Source organism: Symphalangus syndactylus, chromosome 22, assembly GCF_028878055.3.
Source record: "Symphalangus syndactylus isolate Jambi chromosome 22, NHGRI_mSymSyn1-v2.1_pri, whole genome shotgun sequence".
Lineage (NCBI taxonomy): Eukaryota > Metazoa > Chordata > Mammalia > Primates > Hylobatidae > Symphalangus > Symphalangus syndactylus.
Genome location: NC_072444.2, coordinates 75,723,065 through 75,737,813, shown reverse-complemented (window position 1 = coordinate 75,737,813; position 14,749 = coordinate 75,723,065). Strand labels below are relative to the sequence as shown.

General features: G+C 55.2%; 2 protein-coding genes and 1 long non-coding RNA gene across 13 annotated transcripts in view; 1 reads left to right on the top strand and 2 right to left on the bottom strand.

The window, feature by feature from the left end:
- The window catches only part of C22H7orf50 (chromosome 22 C7orf50 homolog), a 145,113-nt gene that overhangs the window by 93,380 nt on the left and 36,984 nt on the right, over positions 1-14,749 (bottom strand). The window lies entirely within an intron of this gene.
- GPER1 (G protein-coupled estrogen receptor 1) lies at positions 1,712-9,535 on the top strand. Of its 3 annotated transcripts, XM_055260870.2 has the most exons (3): positions 1,949-2,581; positions 3,541-3,664; positions 7,048-9,535. In XM_055260870.2, exon 3 carries the CDS (start codon positions 7,370-7,372, stop codon positions 8,495-8,497), a length of 1,128 nt encoding a protein of 375 aa, XP_055116845.1. In that variant the 5' UTR covers positions 1,949-2,581; positions 3,541-3,664; positions 7,048-7,369; the 3' UTR covers positions 8,498-9,535. The 3 variants fall into 3 exon arrangements, with proteins under 3 accessions (XP_063487172.1, XP_055116845.1, XP_063487173.1); XM_063631102.1 differs by having other exon boundaries at positions 1,712-3,664; positions 6,520-9,535; XM_063631103.1 differs by lacking the exon at positions 3,541-3,664.
- On the bottom strand, positions 4,441-5,852 carry LOC134735552 (uncharacterized). Its single transcript, XR_010118748.1, has 2 exons — positions 5,074-5,852; positions 4,441-4,641 (listed from the first exon to the last, which is right to left on the bottom strand). It is a non-coding gene; the product is annotated as an uncharacterized lncRNA (long non-coding RNA).

Genomic DNA, 14,749 nt, shown 5'->3' with positions numbered 1-14,749 from the left:
CCCAGCAGAGACAAGGGGTGTGTGGTATCTCACAGAATCGTGTGGACCCATGCACCCCACTGTACAGATGGGCACTGAGGCTCAGGAAGGTGAGAGACGTTGCCCGGTATCACACAGCACGTGGGGTGAGGAAGTGGGACCCAGGCCGGAGCCGGCAACGCTGAAGACCAGGGTTGTTTGGACGGCGACACACAACTCCCCCGGGGCTCTGCTCCTGCAGAATCAGGGGGACCCATGCTGCTGCCTACCATGGAGGGCACGGGAGAGGACTGGGGATGTGACAAGGAGCAGGAAGGGGTCGCTCAGTCAGTGCTGGCAGAGTGAGGGGCGCCGGGAAGGCACTGCAGGCCCTGCGTCTGGGGCCTCTCAGCACAAGGACTGGGCTTTGCACGTGAGGACTGAAGGGTCAAAGGCGAGGGCCACGGTTTCCTACATGGGCATTCACTCGGGAGGGCTCCTGAAGCTGGAGACGCACTGCCTTTGTGCGTGTTTTTCTCTATGCATCATCCGGTATTTGGCTGTGTGTGCGTTTAACTCAATAAGCAATGATCAGATGAAATTCCCCTTGAAGTTCTTTCCTTTTATTCTATCCTGGGGATGAACAGGAAAATATGTTCAGTTCTTAAAAATTCATAACGACATCAAATCCAACAAGGCAATCAGTGCCTGAAAAGATGACTCTGACCCAGGACACCTCTGATGTACGGGCCAAGACCATGCGCTCAGAGTCAGCCGGCCCCTCCCAGATCTGCTCCTGGCCAGCTGTGAGGCCGTGGTAACACCACCTCCCTGCAGTCAGTTTCTGCATCCATGAGACGGGGAGAAGGACAGCCCTGCCTCACAAGCTCTGAAGGAGGGTGACCTAAGATCAAGCACGCAGAGCACCAGGCACAGCGCCCAGCACCCAGGATGCATGTGTACAATGTCACATTCTACACTGAGGGAGGCTGAGACAGGAGGATCTCTTGAGCCCAGGAGTTCAAGACCAGCCTTGGCAATACAGTGAGACCTTATTTCTACAAAAAAATCAAAAAAAAAAAAAAAAATTAGCGGCTCGCATCTGTGGTCCCAGCTACTCAGGGGCCGGGGTGGGAGGATGGCTTGAGCCTGGGAGGTGGAGGTTGCAGTGAGCTGAGATCAGGCCACTGCACACTGGCCTGGGCAACAGAGCAAAACCCTGTCTCAAAAAACAAACAAAAAAAGATTTAAAACTTGGCGAAAGGTCTCTATGCCTTACAAATAGTCCACGAGATTCCTCCCATCCCATCACACATGCAACTATTAAGTAGGTCTTGGGGACTGAAGTTCCTGCAGTCTGGGCCCTGTCTCTTACATCAGTAGTTGTACGGTACAAGTTACCTACCTGCCCAGTGCTTACAGGGGAGGGCTGGGCTCCAAGACCCAGCTGCCCCGATCCGCTGATGACCCAGATGCCCCGATCCAGCTGATGACCCAGATGCCCCGATCCGCTGACTCTATGCTGCAAGCAGGAAATCTAGGAGTATCAGCCACTCGCCTGTCCAGGGCAGGCTCCCCAGGAAACCCAGGGCACGTGAGTGGAGAGCTTGGGAGCTGGACTCTTCCTCAGCCGCTGGGATGGGCAGAGAGACCAGATGCCATGGGTTTGCACTAGCAGGGCGCAGCTATTTTTAAGTGACATGTCTCGGCTATTTCGAGGTTTGGATTTTTATTTTACTTACTTTTTTCTGTACTTTCTCATGACTCACATCTTTCAAAATGGTGTCTTGGGCATTTTTAATGCTGAAATCATCTCGACTTCACAGCTGATCAAAAAAATGTCTAAGAGCAAATCAGCTCTTCATCATCCAAATACAAAAAGGTACATATTAGAGTTGTCAACTTTCTATTGCTGGAAGAAAACTCCACGTTAGTATTTTTCCATTAAAAAATTAACACAGCATTCTGTTTAGGAAATGTGTGTGTATTTCCTAAAATACACATCTGAAAGACTTTAAATTGCTATTGCACAGATGCCTTGAGCCCCAGCAGGTCCCGAGGGGCCGAGTGCACCTGGAGGCCCAGCACCCCACTCCTCTGCCTGCACCAGCTCTCCTGTGGGGGAGAGGGGGAGAGCGGGGAGCCCACGCAGGCCTCTGAACCACGCCTCAGGCTGCAGCAGCCACATTACTCACACTCAGCGGACAAAGGATCACTCAGCATTCAGTCTCACCACTTCAAAACATTACAGAGGGAAAACGACACCTAGAAGTAGGAGTGAGATTCGCTGAAGTTCTCTTCTGAGGAAGACCCCACCCCCCGCGCCTGGACAGCCGGGGCTGGTGGTGCCTGAGGATCCCTTCGGCCTGGACAGCCCACGCGGGGTTGGGGGACCTCGCTCTGCCCTCCTGGGGCGGCCGTCGGTTCCCGAAGCGGCGGGTGAAATTCGAATGGTCAGTAGGTGGCGCACTCGGAGGTGGCCGCCGCGCATGAGGCAGTTCAGTGGCCCCGAGAGTCCGGGGAGGGAGGTTAATTCTCCGCCTGCACTAGGCTGTGAAATCTGCAACCATGAGCAGGGGAGGAGGCCCTGGTAGGGAAGAGGCCACCAACATCTGGACGGCAGGTAAGTTCCGACGCCTCTGCAGCAAGCGCGGGAGGCGGGACCTGAGGCACGGCTAACACTCAGAGAAAACTACCGGCTGAGGGTCCCTGGTCTGAATGCTTGGGACCGGAAGAGTTTCGGAGTTCAGATTTTTGCAGATTTTGGAATATCTGCAGGTACAGAATGAGAAAGCTAAATACAAAATTCATTTGTGTTTCATACAGACCTTATACACACTGCCTGAAAGCAACTTTATAAAAACACTTTTAATAATTTCATGCATAAAGCAAACTTTGAACTGTGCCTGGACTGCAGCCGGCCACACGAGGTCAGGTGTGGAATTTTCCACTTGTGCCACGACACTCCAACAGTGTCGGACTGTGGGGCACTCTGGATTTCAGATTTCCAGATGCTCAACCCATACTCAGATTCCTAAGTTACTTGTCAGAAATGCCTGCTATTTCTTGGGATTACACTTCTCTCTGCAAATGTCTGTGAAATTCCTAAGTTAAATTCTTTATGTATCATGCACATGCTACTAAGTTAACTATGAAATTTAGTGTTTAACGCAGGTCAGTTGCAAAAACAAGAATACTGCTTGCTTCAACCCAGGATGACAGGTTATTGCTTAAAGGATACACAATAGCTAGTATGATGCCTTCAAACTTAAAGAAAGGTTTGTATCTGTGGGTGAAGAAAAGCAGTTAAACCAGAAACTTCCATAAAAACAAGTCTAGTGGAACTGAGCTGATTGCCAAACTGTGGGAGAAAAAGGGCCAGCAAAAAAATGGTTAACGCTAGCCTTCTGAGGAGGCCGCCCAGAGCCCGGCCAGAGAGGAGCCAGAGAGGAGCGGGCGGAGGGGGCCTATAAAGCCCTGTGCCAAGGGGCAGACTCACTGGCTCAGACGGAGGACGCACCCGCCGGCCAGCCGGGAACCTTCCCTCACGGGCTCCCAGGGCGGGTCTCTTCCTCTCTCCAGCCCTGCTCAGGTATTCGACAGGTCCAGCAGAGGTACACCTCCTGCAGCGGGTTCCAAGTGCACCTCCGGCCTAATGGGCCTGACCGAGGAGGCTTCCAGGAGCACAGAAGGGGCTGCAACCCAGGTAGGACTCAGCCTCGGCCTGGCGGTGCCATACCACTGACTAGAGGAGTGGGTGGGTGGTGCCACCCAGGCCGCTGTCCTGTTATGGGAACAGCTAGACGCAGACATGCACAGACACCTCACCCCCTGGTGATAGCAGCACCCAGCTTCCCAAACTCAAGGCACAGACCCCTCTCCCACGGAGCTCTGGTGGTCTCAGTGTGACCTCAATAGCAGGGGGCCTTACAGACCCCTCTCCCACAGAGCTCCGGTGGTCTCAGTGTGACCTCAATAGCAGAGGGCCTTACAGACCCCTCTCCCACAGAGCTCCGGTGGTCTCAGTGTGACCTCAACAGCAGGGGGCCTTACAGACCCCTCTCCCACAGAGCTCCGGTGGTCTCAGTGTGACCTCAATAGCAGAGGGCTTTACAGACCCCTCTCCCACGGAGCTCCGGTGGTCTCAGTGTGACCTCAACAGCAGGGGGCCTTACAGACCCCTCTCCCACGGAGCTCCGGTGGTCTCAGTGTGACCTCAACAGCAGGGGGCCTTACAGACCCCTCTCCCACGGAGCTCCGGTGGTCTCAGTGTGACCGCAGCAGGGGCTTTGCCTGGACGGCCTTTCTAACACGTGCTGAAAGTAGGACCCAGTATTCCGTCACGTTCTGTCCCAGCAAGAACGTGTCTCACTTCAAGAAAATGAGGGTGCCCACTCTGCCCTGCCCTGCGGCGCCCCAGTCACTCTCACCAACCCTGAAGTCCTGGGAGGGCCACACGCCTTTTGACAGATGCAGACTTAATACAGCTGACTAAACTGTGGCTTTATTTCTCTATGACAAGCTGAGGAAATCTGAAATGAGGTATTGCGCTGTTTATAACTCCATGGCCACCTCCAGTGAGGACGTGGGGCCAGTGATGAATAGCACAGTGGGTTCCTCTCGCCCAGGACCACATCAGACACTAGGACACATCAGACACCAGGTCCCATATCTTCTCGGTGTCTGCCAAGGATCAAAAGACTCAATTTACATGGGAAAGAAATGAATGACTCGTTTTTAAACTATTTTTCCCTTGGAGTTCATTTAACAAAATTAGGAAAGAAAATAAACGTAAGTTAAGGGTTCTGCCCACCTTTAAACTTCCTGCCACACTGCGGTCTAATACCTTCCAGAATTTCTACATTTAAAGAGCAAAACAAGTCCTCTGTGCTGTTTTTAAGAAATTAAATACAGAGGCGAAATGCGGAGTCTTTCAAATTCCCGACAGAGCCTAAGAGCAGAGGCATTTATGCTGCTCAATGGTATTATCTACTAAAGATGAATCGAGAGTGCAAAATAACCAAAATCAAATTCACCAGCCCCAGCTAAGTGAAGGTTATTGAGTCCTTTTAGAATCACTGACACAGAGGCAGTGATTCATCTTGTCTTCCCCACCTGCCTTTTTGTGAGATGGGGCCTCTCTGCAGTTGCTCAGGCTTGAGTGCAGTGGTGTGATCTCGGCTGAGGCTGGAGTGCAGTGGTGTGAACTCGGCTGAGGCTAGAATGCAGTGGTGTGATCTCGGCTGAGGCTGGAGTGCAGTGGTGTGATCTCGGCTGAGGCTAGAATGCAGTGGTGTGATCTCGGCTCACTGCAGCCTCTACCTGCCAGACTCAGGCGATCCTCCTACCTCAGCCTCCCAAGTAGCTGGGACTACACGCGCACACCACTATGCCCAGCTACTTTTTTGTCTTTTTTTAAGTAGAGACAGGGTTTTGCCATGTTACCCAGGCTGGTCTCGAACTCCTGAACTTGAGCAATCCTCCCACCTCATCTTCCTGAAGTGCTGGGGTTACAGACCAGCCTTTTTTTTTTTTTTAATAAGTATTTTCAAGCGATAGGTCAATAAATCTCTAGTCTGGTTTTGTAGCACTTCAAAACAATAACCCCTGGCACAGCGCGGTGGCTCACACCTGTAATCCCAGCACCGTGGGAGGCCAAGGCGGGCAGATCACTACAGGTCAGAAGTTCGAGACAAGCCTGGCCAACATGGTGAAACCCCATCTCTACTAAAAATATAAAACATTAGCCAGGCGTGGTGGTGCACACCTGTAATCCCAGATACTCGGAAGGCTGAGGCAGGAGAATCACTCTAACCAGCGAGGCGGCAGTTGCAGTGAGCCGAGATCGTGCCACTGCACTCCAACCTGGGTGACAAAAAAAAAAAAAAAAAAAAAAAAAACCTTAAAAACAATAACTCCTAATGATTTCAAAGGGTAAAATGAAAATTCCCAAAGGAAAAACAACTCAAACCCATTTTGAAGTGTTAGTTTACTCCAGGGCACCAGCGCCATCTGGGCCAGGTAATTCTCTGCTGGGCTTGGGCACCTGTTCTAGGCACTGTAGGGAGCTGAGTGGCAGCTGTGGCCCCACCAGCAGCCCCCTGTGACAGCCCCCATGTCCGCAGAGACTGCCAGTGTCTGCAGGCTGAGACCCCTGTGACCCGCTGCATAGAGAACTTCCAGGAGCACAGTGACACGGGGCGGGTGACAGGGCCCTCCCCACTGGCGGCAGGGACGGGGTGACACGGGGCGGGTGACGGGACCCGCCCCACTTGCAGCAGGGCCAGGGTGACACGGGGCAGGTGACAGGACCCTTCCCACTGGGGGCAGAGCCAGGGCACCGCCATGGACGGACAGCCCACTTCTCCCTCCCTGCAGAGGATAAGCTCAGGAGGGACTCTCTCCTTGGAGTTTCTTCCTAGGTTACAAACAGCATTGCAAAAACATATTAGGTTTTACAATAATTTGTTAAGACACGAAATAAAAACTAAAATATTATTTCCCAAAACAATGACCCTTTCACTCTATATTATGAAAATAAGTTTCATTTTTGGTACCTAGAACACAGAACTAGCATGAGGAAAACGCTGAACTTTTGTGATCTGTTTTATCGTAAGAGAAGATTCTGCTCCGACGTCCAGCTTTCCGGACCCACTCTTTCTCTCAGAAACACTGGCTTTCCCTTCCTATCTTACTTCTCAATCAGCTGCTGAAATGCATTTTCCCCTCTCCTCACAAACGCCGTTGTCCTGGGGTGGCCGTGCCCACATGCCCCTTGTTTCCTGGGCCTGCTCTGTGGCTATAAAGGGAAAGAACACCCCTGCCTGTGGGGGTGACTCACGTCCAGCCTCCAGCTGCAGCTTAGCGGCCGTGGGACCTGCAGGAAAGAAGTCCGTGTACTTCCCACAGGTGACTCTTCTACTTCAGCTCAACCACAGCCACCTCCTGAGCTCATAAAGCTGAGGTTCTGGCCCTCCCCAGTGCTCTTGACACACCCAGACTCTACAGACACCCAGCCAGGGGCACCGGGCCTTGTCCCGAAGCGGGGGCCACTCGATGAGACTTCATCCTCTCCTGTTGCTTCTCCAGGTACCCAGAGAGTGAGCAGCTCCACGCAGGACTGTGCACAGTGGCCGACACCTGCAGGGACGCCCGCCGGACGAGCACGCAGAGGGCCCTCGCCTCCACGGATGCGCCATGCCGGCGTGCGGAGCATCTGTTCTTCCCACTCTCTGCAGTTAACAAACCCAACCCAAACCACCACAGGTGCTCCTCCTGGGGAGTTTCCTGTCTGACAAATGCCCGGCTCACTTCAAGGAGAATCACGCTTCTTTCTAAAGATGGATTCACCGTTTAAAACAGAGCTCTGGGAGCCTTTCGGCAAATCTTGAAGCTGCAACGGTGCAGAGACATGGATGTGACTTCCCAAGCCCGGGGCGTGGGCCTGGAGATGTACCCGGGCACCGTGCAGCCTGCGGCCCCCAACACCACCTCCCCCGAGCTCAATCTGTCCCACCCGCTCCTGGGCACCGCCCTGGCCAATGGGACAGGCGAGCTCTCGGAGCACCAGCAGTACGTGATCGGCCTGTTTCTCTCATGCCTCTACACCATCTTCCTCTTCCCCATCGGCTTTGTGGGCAACATCCTGATCCTGGTGGTGAACATCAGCTTCCGCGAGAAGATGACCATCCCCGACCTGTACTTCATCAACCTGGCGGTGGCGGACCTCATCCTCGTGGCCGACTCCCTTATCGAGGTGTTCAACCTGCACGAGCGGTACTACGACATCGCCGTCCTGTGCACCTTCATGTCGCTCTTCCTGCAGGTCAACATGTACAGCAGCGTCTTCTTCCTCACCTGGATGAGCTTCGACCGCTACATCGCCCTGGCCAGGGCCATGCGCTGCAGCCTTTTCCGCACCAAGCACCACGCCCGGCTGAGCTGTGGCCTCATCTGGATGGCATCTGTGTCGGCCACGCTGGTGCCCTTCACCGCCGTGCACCTGCAGCACACCGACGAGGCCTGCTTCTGCTTCGCGGACGTCCGGGAGGTGCAGTGGCTCGAGGTCACGCTGGGCTTCATCGTGCCCTTCGCCATCATCGGCCTGTGCTACTCCCTCATTGTCCGGGTGCTGGTCAGGGCGCACCGGCACCGCGGGCTGCGGCCGCGGCGGCAGAAGGCGCTCCGCATGATCCTCGCAGTGGTGCTGGTCTTCTTCGTCTGCTGGCTGCCGGAGAACGTCTTCATCAGCGTGCACCTCCTGCAGCGGACGCAGCCTGGGGCCGCTCCCTGCAAGCAGTCTTTCCGCCATGCCCACCCGCTCACTGGCCACATTGTCAACCTCGCCGCATTCTCCAACAGCTGCCTAAACCCCCTCATCTACAGCTTTCTCGGGGAGACCTTCAGGGACAAGCTGAGGCTGTACATTGAGCAGAAAACAAATTTGCCGGCCCTGAACCGCTTCTGTCATGCTGCCCTGAAGGCCGTCATTCCAGACAGCACCGAGCAGTCGGATGTGAGGTTCAGCAGTGCCGTGTAGACAGCCTTGGCGGCAGAGGCCCAGCCAGGGTGCGACTCGGGAGCTGCACGCACCTGGGTGGACACAAGGCACGGCCATGTCATGTCTCTAAACTGCGGTCAGATGTGGATTCTGGCTCCTCGGGGCCTCGCGAGGGTCACACTTGCCTGGTCACCCTGGGGCTGCTAAGGAAACCTCACGACTGGTCACCTTGCACTCCTCCTCATACAGAATTGCTACAATCCCAAAGCACTCACCCCACAGGGTCCAAAGGCCAGCGGTGACCAGCCTGACGCCCAGCTCCTCCCCGCCAACCCTGCCTGCTGCCGCACCTGCCTGCTGCCACAGGAAACATTTCTGACATCATCGACCAGGAAAGCCACATGGAGAGGCCACTGTGGGTGAAGCGCCTCAGTTACATGGTAACCCTAAAGCAAATCTGCCACCGTGCGGGAACTAACGCTGGAAACACAAGGTGCTGGTGGGTCTGAGCTGGACATCGTGGTGTGTCCTCTGTGCCCACGGTCTGAGCTAGCTAGCGCACCGCCGTGTTAAAGGGGAAAAGGAAAACGCGCTGCTCTGATGCACGCCTGAGCGTCCTCCATCTTCCAGGACGGCAGCAATGGTGCTGTGCGGCCTTGCCAGGCCCACGAGGAGCACCAGCGCTCGGCCGGGGCAGCAGGAAGGTCCCTCTGCGGAGTGCCCGGCCCATGGCGGCAGGAAGGTCCCTCTGCAGAGTGCCCGGCCCGTGGTGGCAGGAGGGCCCCTCTGCGGAGCGCCCGCCGTCTGCTCTGAGGTGGTTCAGTCACTGCTTGTTGACATCATCATGGCAACTTGCACTCATGTGGACTGGGACCGTGCGAGCTGCTGTGTGGGTTAGTCAGGTGCCAGGACAATGAAATACTCCAGCACGTGTGGCTGACGAATTTGCTTCTACAGAAATAACAGTTGGGGACAACCGCGGTGATGATGTAAAAACCTTCCCATAAAATGTAAGAAAAGCTGACGAGGCTGGTGATGTTCAGCCTTTGTCAATAAAACAGTCATGTGCGGATCCTTCCAGAGGCTCTGTCTTGGGGGTCGGCCAAGTGGGGTGGGACGTGGGGTGGGCATGGGGCTCTCAGGAGAATCCCTCCCTCCTCACAGAAAACACAGCCCTTCCCTGCCACCCTGAAAACTCTCACAAGGCCAGCCTCTGAGTCCGGCCAGCTGGACCTAACCTGGCATTTCCAGGCTGTCCAAAATGCCATGGGGGCACTTCTGTGTCATGCTGGGGTGCCATGACGAGCTTCCCATGAATGTAGAAGGCAGGGCTCAGCCTTGTCCAGCAGCCTGTGTGACCTAAGCTGCCTTTCTAGAAGGCTCTCGGCTGCGTGCGAGGCCCAAGCGCTCTGTGGCACCCAGGCGCTCCTGGAGCAGCCGGCTGGGAAGGTTCCTGCTCCTCCTCCCATCGCCGGGGCTGGATCCTGGTGCTGCTCCCTCCTTCCTGCCTCCCCCACCTGGCAGCAGCTGTCCCTGATGTTACCAAGGTATACCTGAACCAGCGCCTGCTTCTCCATCTTCACAGAAACCCGTGCAGGGAGTCGGGATGTGTGGGTGAAGGGAACTAGCCGCCTGCACTACCCCCTCATTTTTCCCGTGTTTGCGGTTCTGTTCTGTTTAAAGCTGTGATACTGTTTTTTATTTGTGATAACATACAGTTTGATATGCAAATATATTGAAAGAAAAGGCCAATTAAAGAAAACATCTACAAAAGAGCAGGTGGTGAATGGATGCGGCACAATGAAGACTGAACGCAGCCACAGTGAGCCCAGGGAACTCTCCTCCCGTCTGTGGGACATGAAGCTGTGTGTCGGTGGGTGTGGGAAGCCTGGGTCACTCAGGCAGGTGAGGCCTGTATTCTCCATGACCCCAGCACCGTGGTGCCGGGCTCCTCAGGAAGAGAGCGCTGCCCAGACCATGGCCTGCAGGAGCAGCCTCTGTGCCCACTTCTATCAGGATTGCTTTCCTCACAAATGGCCCGCCGGGAAGCCTGGGAACAGGGCGGCTCCCACACACTAACAGGTCTCGTGGAAGTGGAGATCGCTGTGGGGTGGCCAAGCCAGAAGCCAGACTCACGTGTGGCACAGTCCTGCAGAGCACCGTGTGTGGCTTGAGCCACAACTCAGGCCCGGCGCACCCCTCCCTCTGCCCCTCCAGAGCCTGCCCTGCAAGTCACCCCAGCTAAAAGGACACAGCCATCACACTGACAGCCGTGCTCTGGAGCTCCTTCCAGGCCCCAGGGACGAGACTTGCCCTCCTCCCCAGGGATGTCCTCACTCAATGCCCAGGACAGCCAGGCAGCAGCCCCCCAAAATCCCCCCACACCTGGGCGCTGTCTTTACAACAATACCCAGGACAGTCATGCAGCAGCCCCCAAACCCCACCCCCACACACACACCGTGGCACTCTCTTTACAAGATGCATGCTTCAATGAAGCCCCCCATTTGACCTCAGTGTTGCTGATGGGGAAAAACCATCCAAGTCCCAGAAAGCAGGTGGGGTGAGTGCTCCACCACCAGGCACCCAATCACCTGTCAGGCATTCCCCACACACAGTCCTGTTCACGCAGCTTCAACAGGGGCAAGGGCAGACGCTTTAAAATACGCAGACCAGAGACCCAGCATTTCTGACTTCCAGTTCTGACGAGCTGACATGGGGAGACCCACGCAGAATGTGGTCTGGTCCCTGCCCCTCACAGTAGCCCCGCGGGGTGAGCGCTGTCCCCGCCACGCCAAACAGGCACTAGAAGGGTCAGTCACTGCTCGAAGCCTTAAATGGTGGGTGACACAGCCAGGAATTCGGCCACCCTCTCCTGGCTCGAAGCCCATGGTCCTGCCCGCTCTGTAGCACTCAGCAACCCCTGGTGTCTAACTGGCAAAAGCACGCCATGCAGAAATCATACAGAGCTGGGGGCCATAGGCATTGAGGGGTTACCCAAGGTCACCAGCCCATCCTCCGCTAAAGCCTGCTGTGAGGGAAGTGCAGGGATGGCAGCGGGGAGGGCTCCCCTAAGGTGATCTGGGTGGGAACTGCCTCTGAACAGAGCCCCAGGCATCAATCAGGGACAGGACTCAACTCATTCCTCCACGTCAACCCACCACAGGGAACAGTGCTGACTGTGGCATCCTTCCCTCCCTGCCGCAGACGCGGCTTCCATCCTGCCCACACCAGACACGGCTGTGAGTGTGTGGAAGCATTAGGCCACCCCGCTACGCCACTCCTCTCCACCAGGTCTCTTCTGGGGACTTGCCCAAGGCTCTGGGCAGACAGAGCTGACACGCCGCCATCTAGCCGCCGGAAGCAGACTCTCGACCTGTGAAGCTGGCAGCGGCACTGCTCTAAGGCCAGTCACAGGAGTGACAGGCACCCAGCAGTCAAGCCACCGGGCTGCGGTAGGGGCAGGTGCAACACTGAGGTCCCCACGTAGTAGAGCCAGCCTTGGACCCTGGGCCCTGGAGTCCCTGACCCTGAGATCCCAGAGCTGGGAGCTGTAGGACAGAGACCAGCAGGCTGGGCAGGGACTCTGCGGGTGCCGCCGGCCCAGCCACACACGCCCTTCTCAAGCGCTTGCCTGGGAGCCAGGGCAAATGTAATTATTTTTGGCAGGCTCACGGTGAGATAAAATCAAGGCGTCTTAACTGCTCTGTTGTTTCCTGGTAACCCAACTCTCCTATACATAAGTGCTTTTTAAACCCCATAAAGAGCTCAAAAGTATGTAGCTGCAAGCATGGGAAAAACCCCCGTGTTAGCACTGAACATGACCTCATCGTTCTTTGTGCTTAACAATTAACTCCTGACCTTACGAGAGTGACACGGCCTACCCGCCCTTCCCAGGCCCCGCACCTCCCACTCAGTGAGAAGCGGCAGTGGTGGGCTCACTTATGCTCACACGCCCACTCACCTGCAGTCTTGGGGGGCAGGGTGGGGGAGAGAACTACAAAGAAACCTTCTTAGGAGGGTGTTTCTGTGGCGGGGTGGGAAGCCATTCCGAAGCCATCTTAGACGCCCTGTGAACTGGGCACATGAGGCAATGTGAGGAGGCTCCACTCCTGGCAGAGGCGGGAGACAGGGCAGGCGAGGGGAGCCCATGGGAACGGGTCAGGGCTGAGGACAAGGCTTAACCCAGACATTTAAAGTAAGAAGCAGCACACAGACTATGCAAGTACACGCACACGTCTGTGTGTGCACATCCTGAGCGTGCTTGTGGGTACATGTCTACAGTGTGCACATGTTTGAACACACACAGACACATGCTCACATGTTCCAAGCTCTTATCTCTGCAGCCCACCTGCACCGGGCCTGGCCCCAAACACTGCCACCCTCCAGAAGGGCCCAGGACTCCGGGAGAAACGGCTGATTTTGGCCGGGGCAGGGAGAGACAAGATGAGCCTGGGACAGGTGGTTCTGGCTGAGGCAAGAAAGGCTCCAAGAGCACGTCAGGTGACACCCAAAGGACACAGGGTGTCCTCAACAAAGCTGGCACAACGTGAGCAGTAAGATGAGTAAGAAGAGACGATCGTGATAGACCACGAAAAGCAGAAGTCCACACGTCCACTCCAACAACAAACAGACCTAATATAATTTAAATAAAATGAAAGAATGCATGAATGGGAAGAGTCTCGTTTCTAATAAAGTGCTGGCTGGTAAAGTAGTTGGAAAAGCATCACTCTGTGCCTTTCAGAGGGAGACGGGGGCAGGTAACAGTCACAAATGGAGGGCAAATCTCGGGGGGCAGTGAGGTGCAGGGGACTGCAGAGCCTACCTGTCCCCCACGGATGGCTCATTAGTGCTCGGGGGAAGGTCACCACACAGCGGAGACGGGACAGCCCCTCGCTGGGTGATCACATGGACAGCACCAACAAGGAGGCCAGTCCAGATGCTACACCCTGAGAAGGGTGCGTCTCGTGCTGTGATCTAGGAACGCACAGCCTGAGTCTCATCAGGAGGGAATGTGAGATAAACAGGAAGGGACGATGGGGAACCAGGATGCATCAAAAATGTCCACGTGACAAAAGACAAAGGCAGAGCAACAGTCCCAAACTCAGAAAGAGGAAAGAGATGTAACAATTCGACGCAACAGGGATCCTAGACGGGTGCTCTACCAGAAGGAAAAAAATGTCATGAAGGATTTTATGGGGTCAGTCAACAAGAATGGAATACCCTGGGAGATAAAAGTGCTGCCTCAACGTCCAGTTTCCCGAGACGGGCAACCATGCTTCTTAGGAAGCCCACACTGGAGTGTGCAGAGGGAAAACGTCCAGTTTCCTGAGACGGGCAACCACGCTTCTTAGGAAGCCCACACTGGAGTGCACAGAGGGAAGAGACAGGACTGTGCGAGTCACCCCCAAGAAGCTCCGTGGAGGCAGGATGCACACAGCAAGTGGGGTGGGTGCACAGCAAACGCACAGGACAAATGTTATCCACTCCACGCCCATGCATCAGCCTCAAAGAAGAGGAAACATGCATCCAAGCAAGCATTTGTTCGTGAATGTCCACAGCAGCACTGTCCACAGGAATCAACACGTGGAAACAGCCCAGATGTCCATGAGCCGATAGATGGAAAAACAAAATCAGTCTATCCAACAGCCGAATATTACTCTGCCATGAAAAGGAACAAAGCGTGGACCACACTACAGCCCGGTGGACCTGGAAACGCCATGGTCAAGGAGATAAAGTCACAGTCAGGGAGATAAAGCAGACACGAGTGGAGCTGCCACACTCGGTGAGATAAAGCAGACATGAGTGGAGCTGCCACGTTCAGTGAGATAAAGCAGACACGAGTGGAGCTGCCACACTCGGTGAGATAAAGCAGACATGAGTGGAGCTGCCACGCTCAGTGAGATAAAGCAGACACGAGTGGAGCTGCCACGCTCAGTGAGATAAGGCAGACATGAGTGGAGCTGCCACACTCGGTGAGATAAAGCAGATATGAGTGGAGACACCACACTCAGTGAGATAAAGCAGACATGAGTGAAGCTGCCACGCTAGGTGAGATAAAGCAGACACGAGTACAGTGTCCACTACGTGTGTCCGCTGACGTGAAATGTGCAGGGCAGACAGGTCCACAGGACAGAAGGCTGGGAAGCAGCTGCGGGGGCTGGGGTGAGTGGGGGACGGGCAGCCACTGCTGACGGGCAATGGGGTTTCCCTGGGGGTGAAGAAAACGTTCTAGAATTAGATTGTGGCGATGGCTGCACAAGCCTGTGACTAAAAATCACCGAGGTACACACT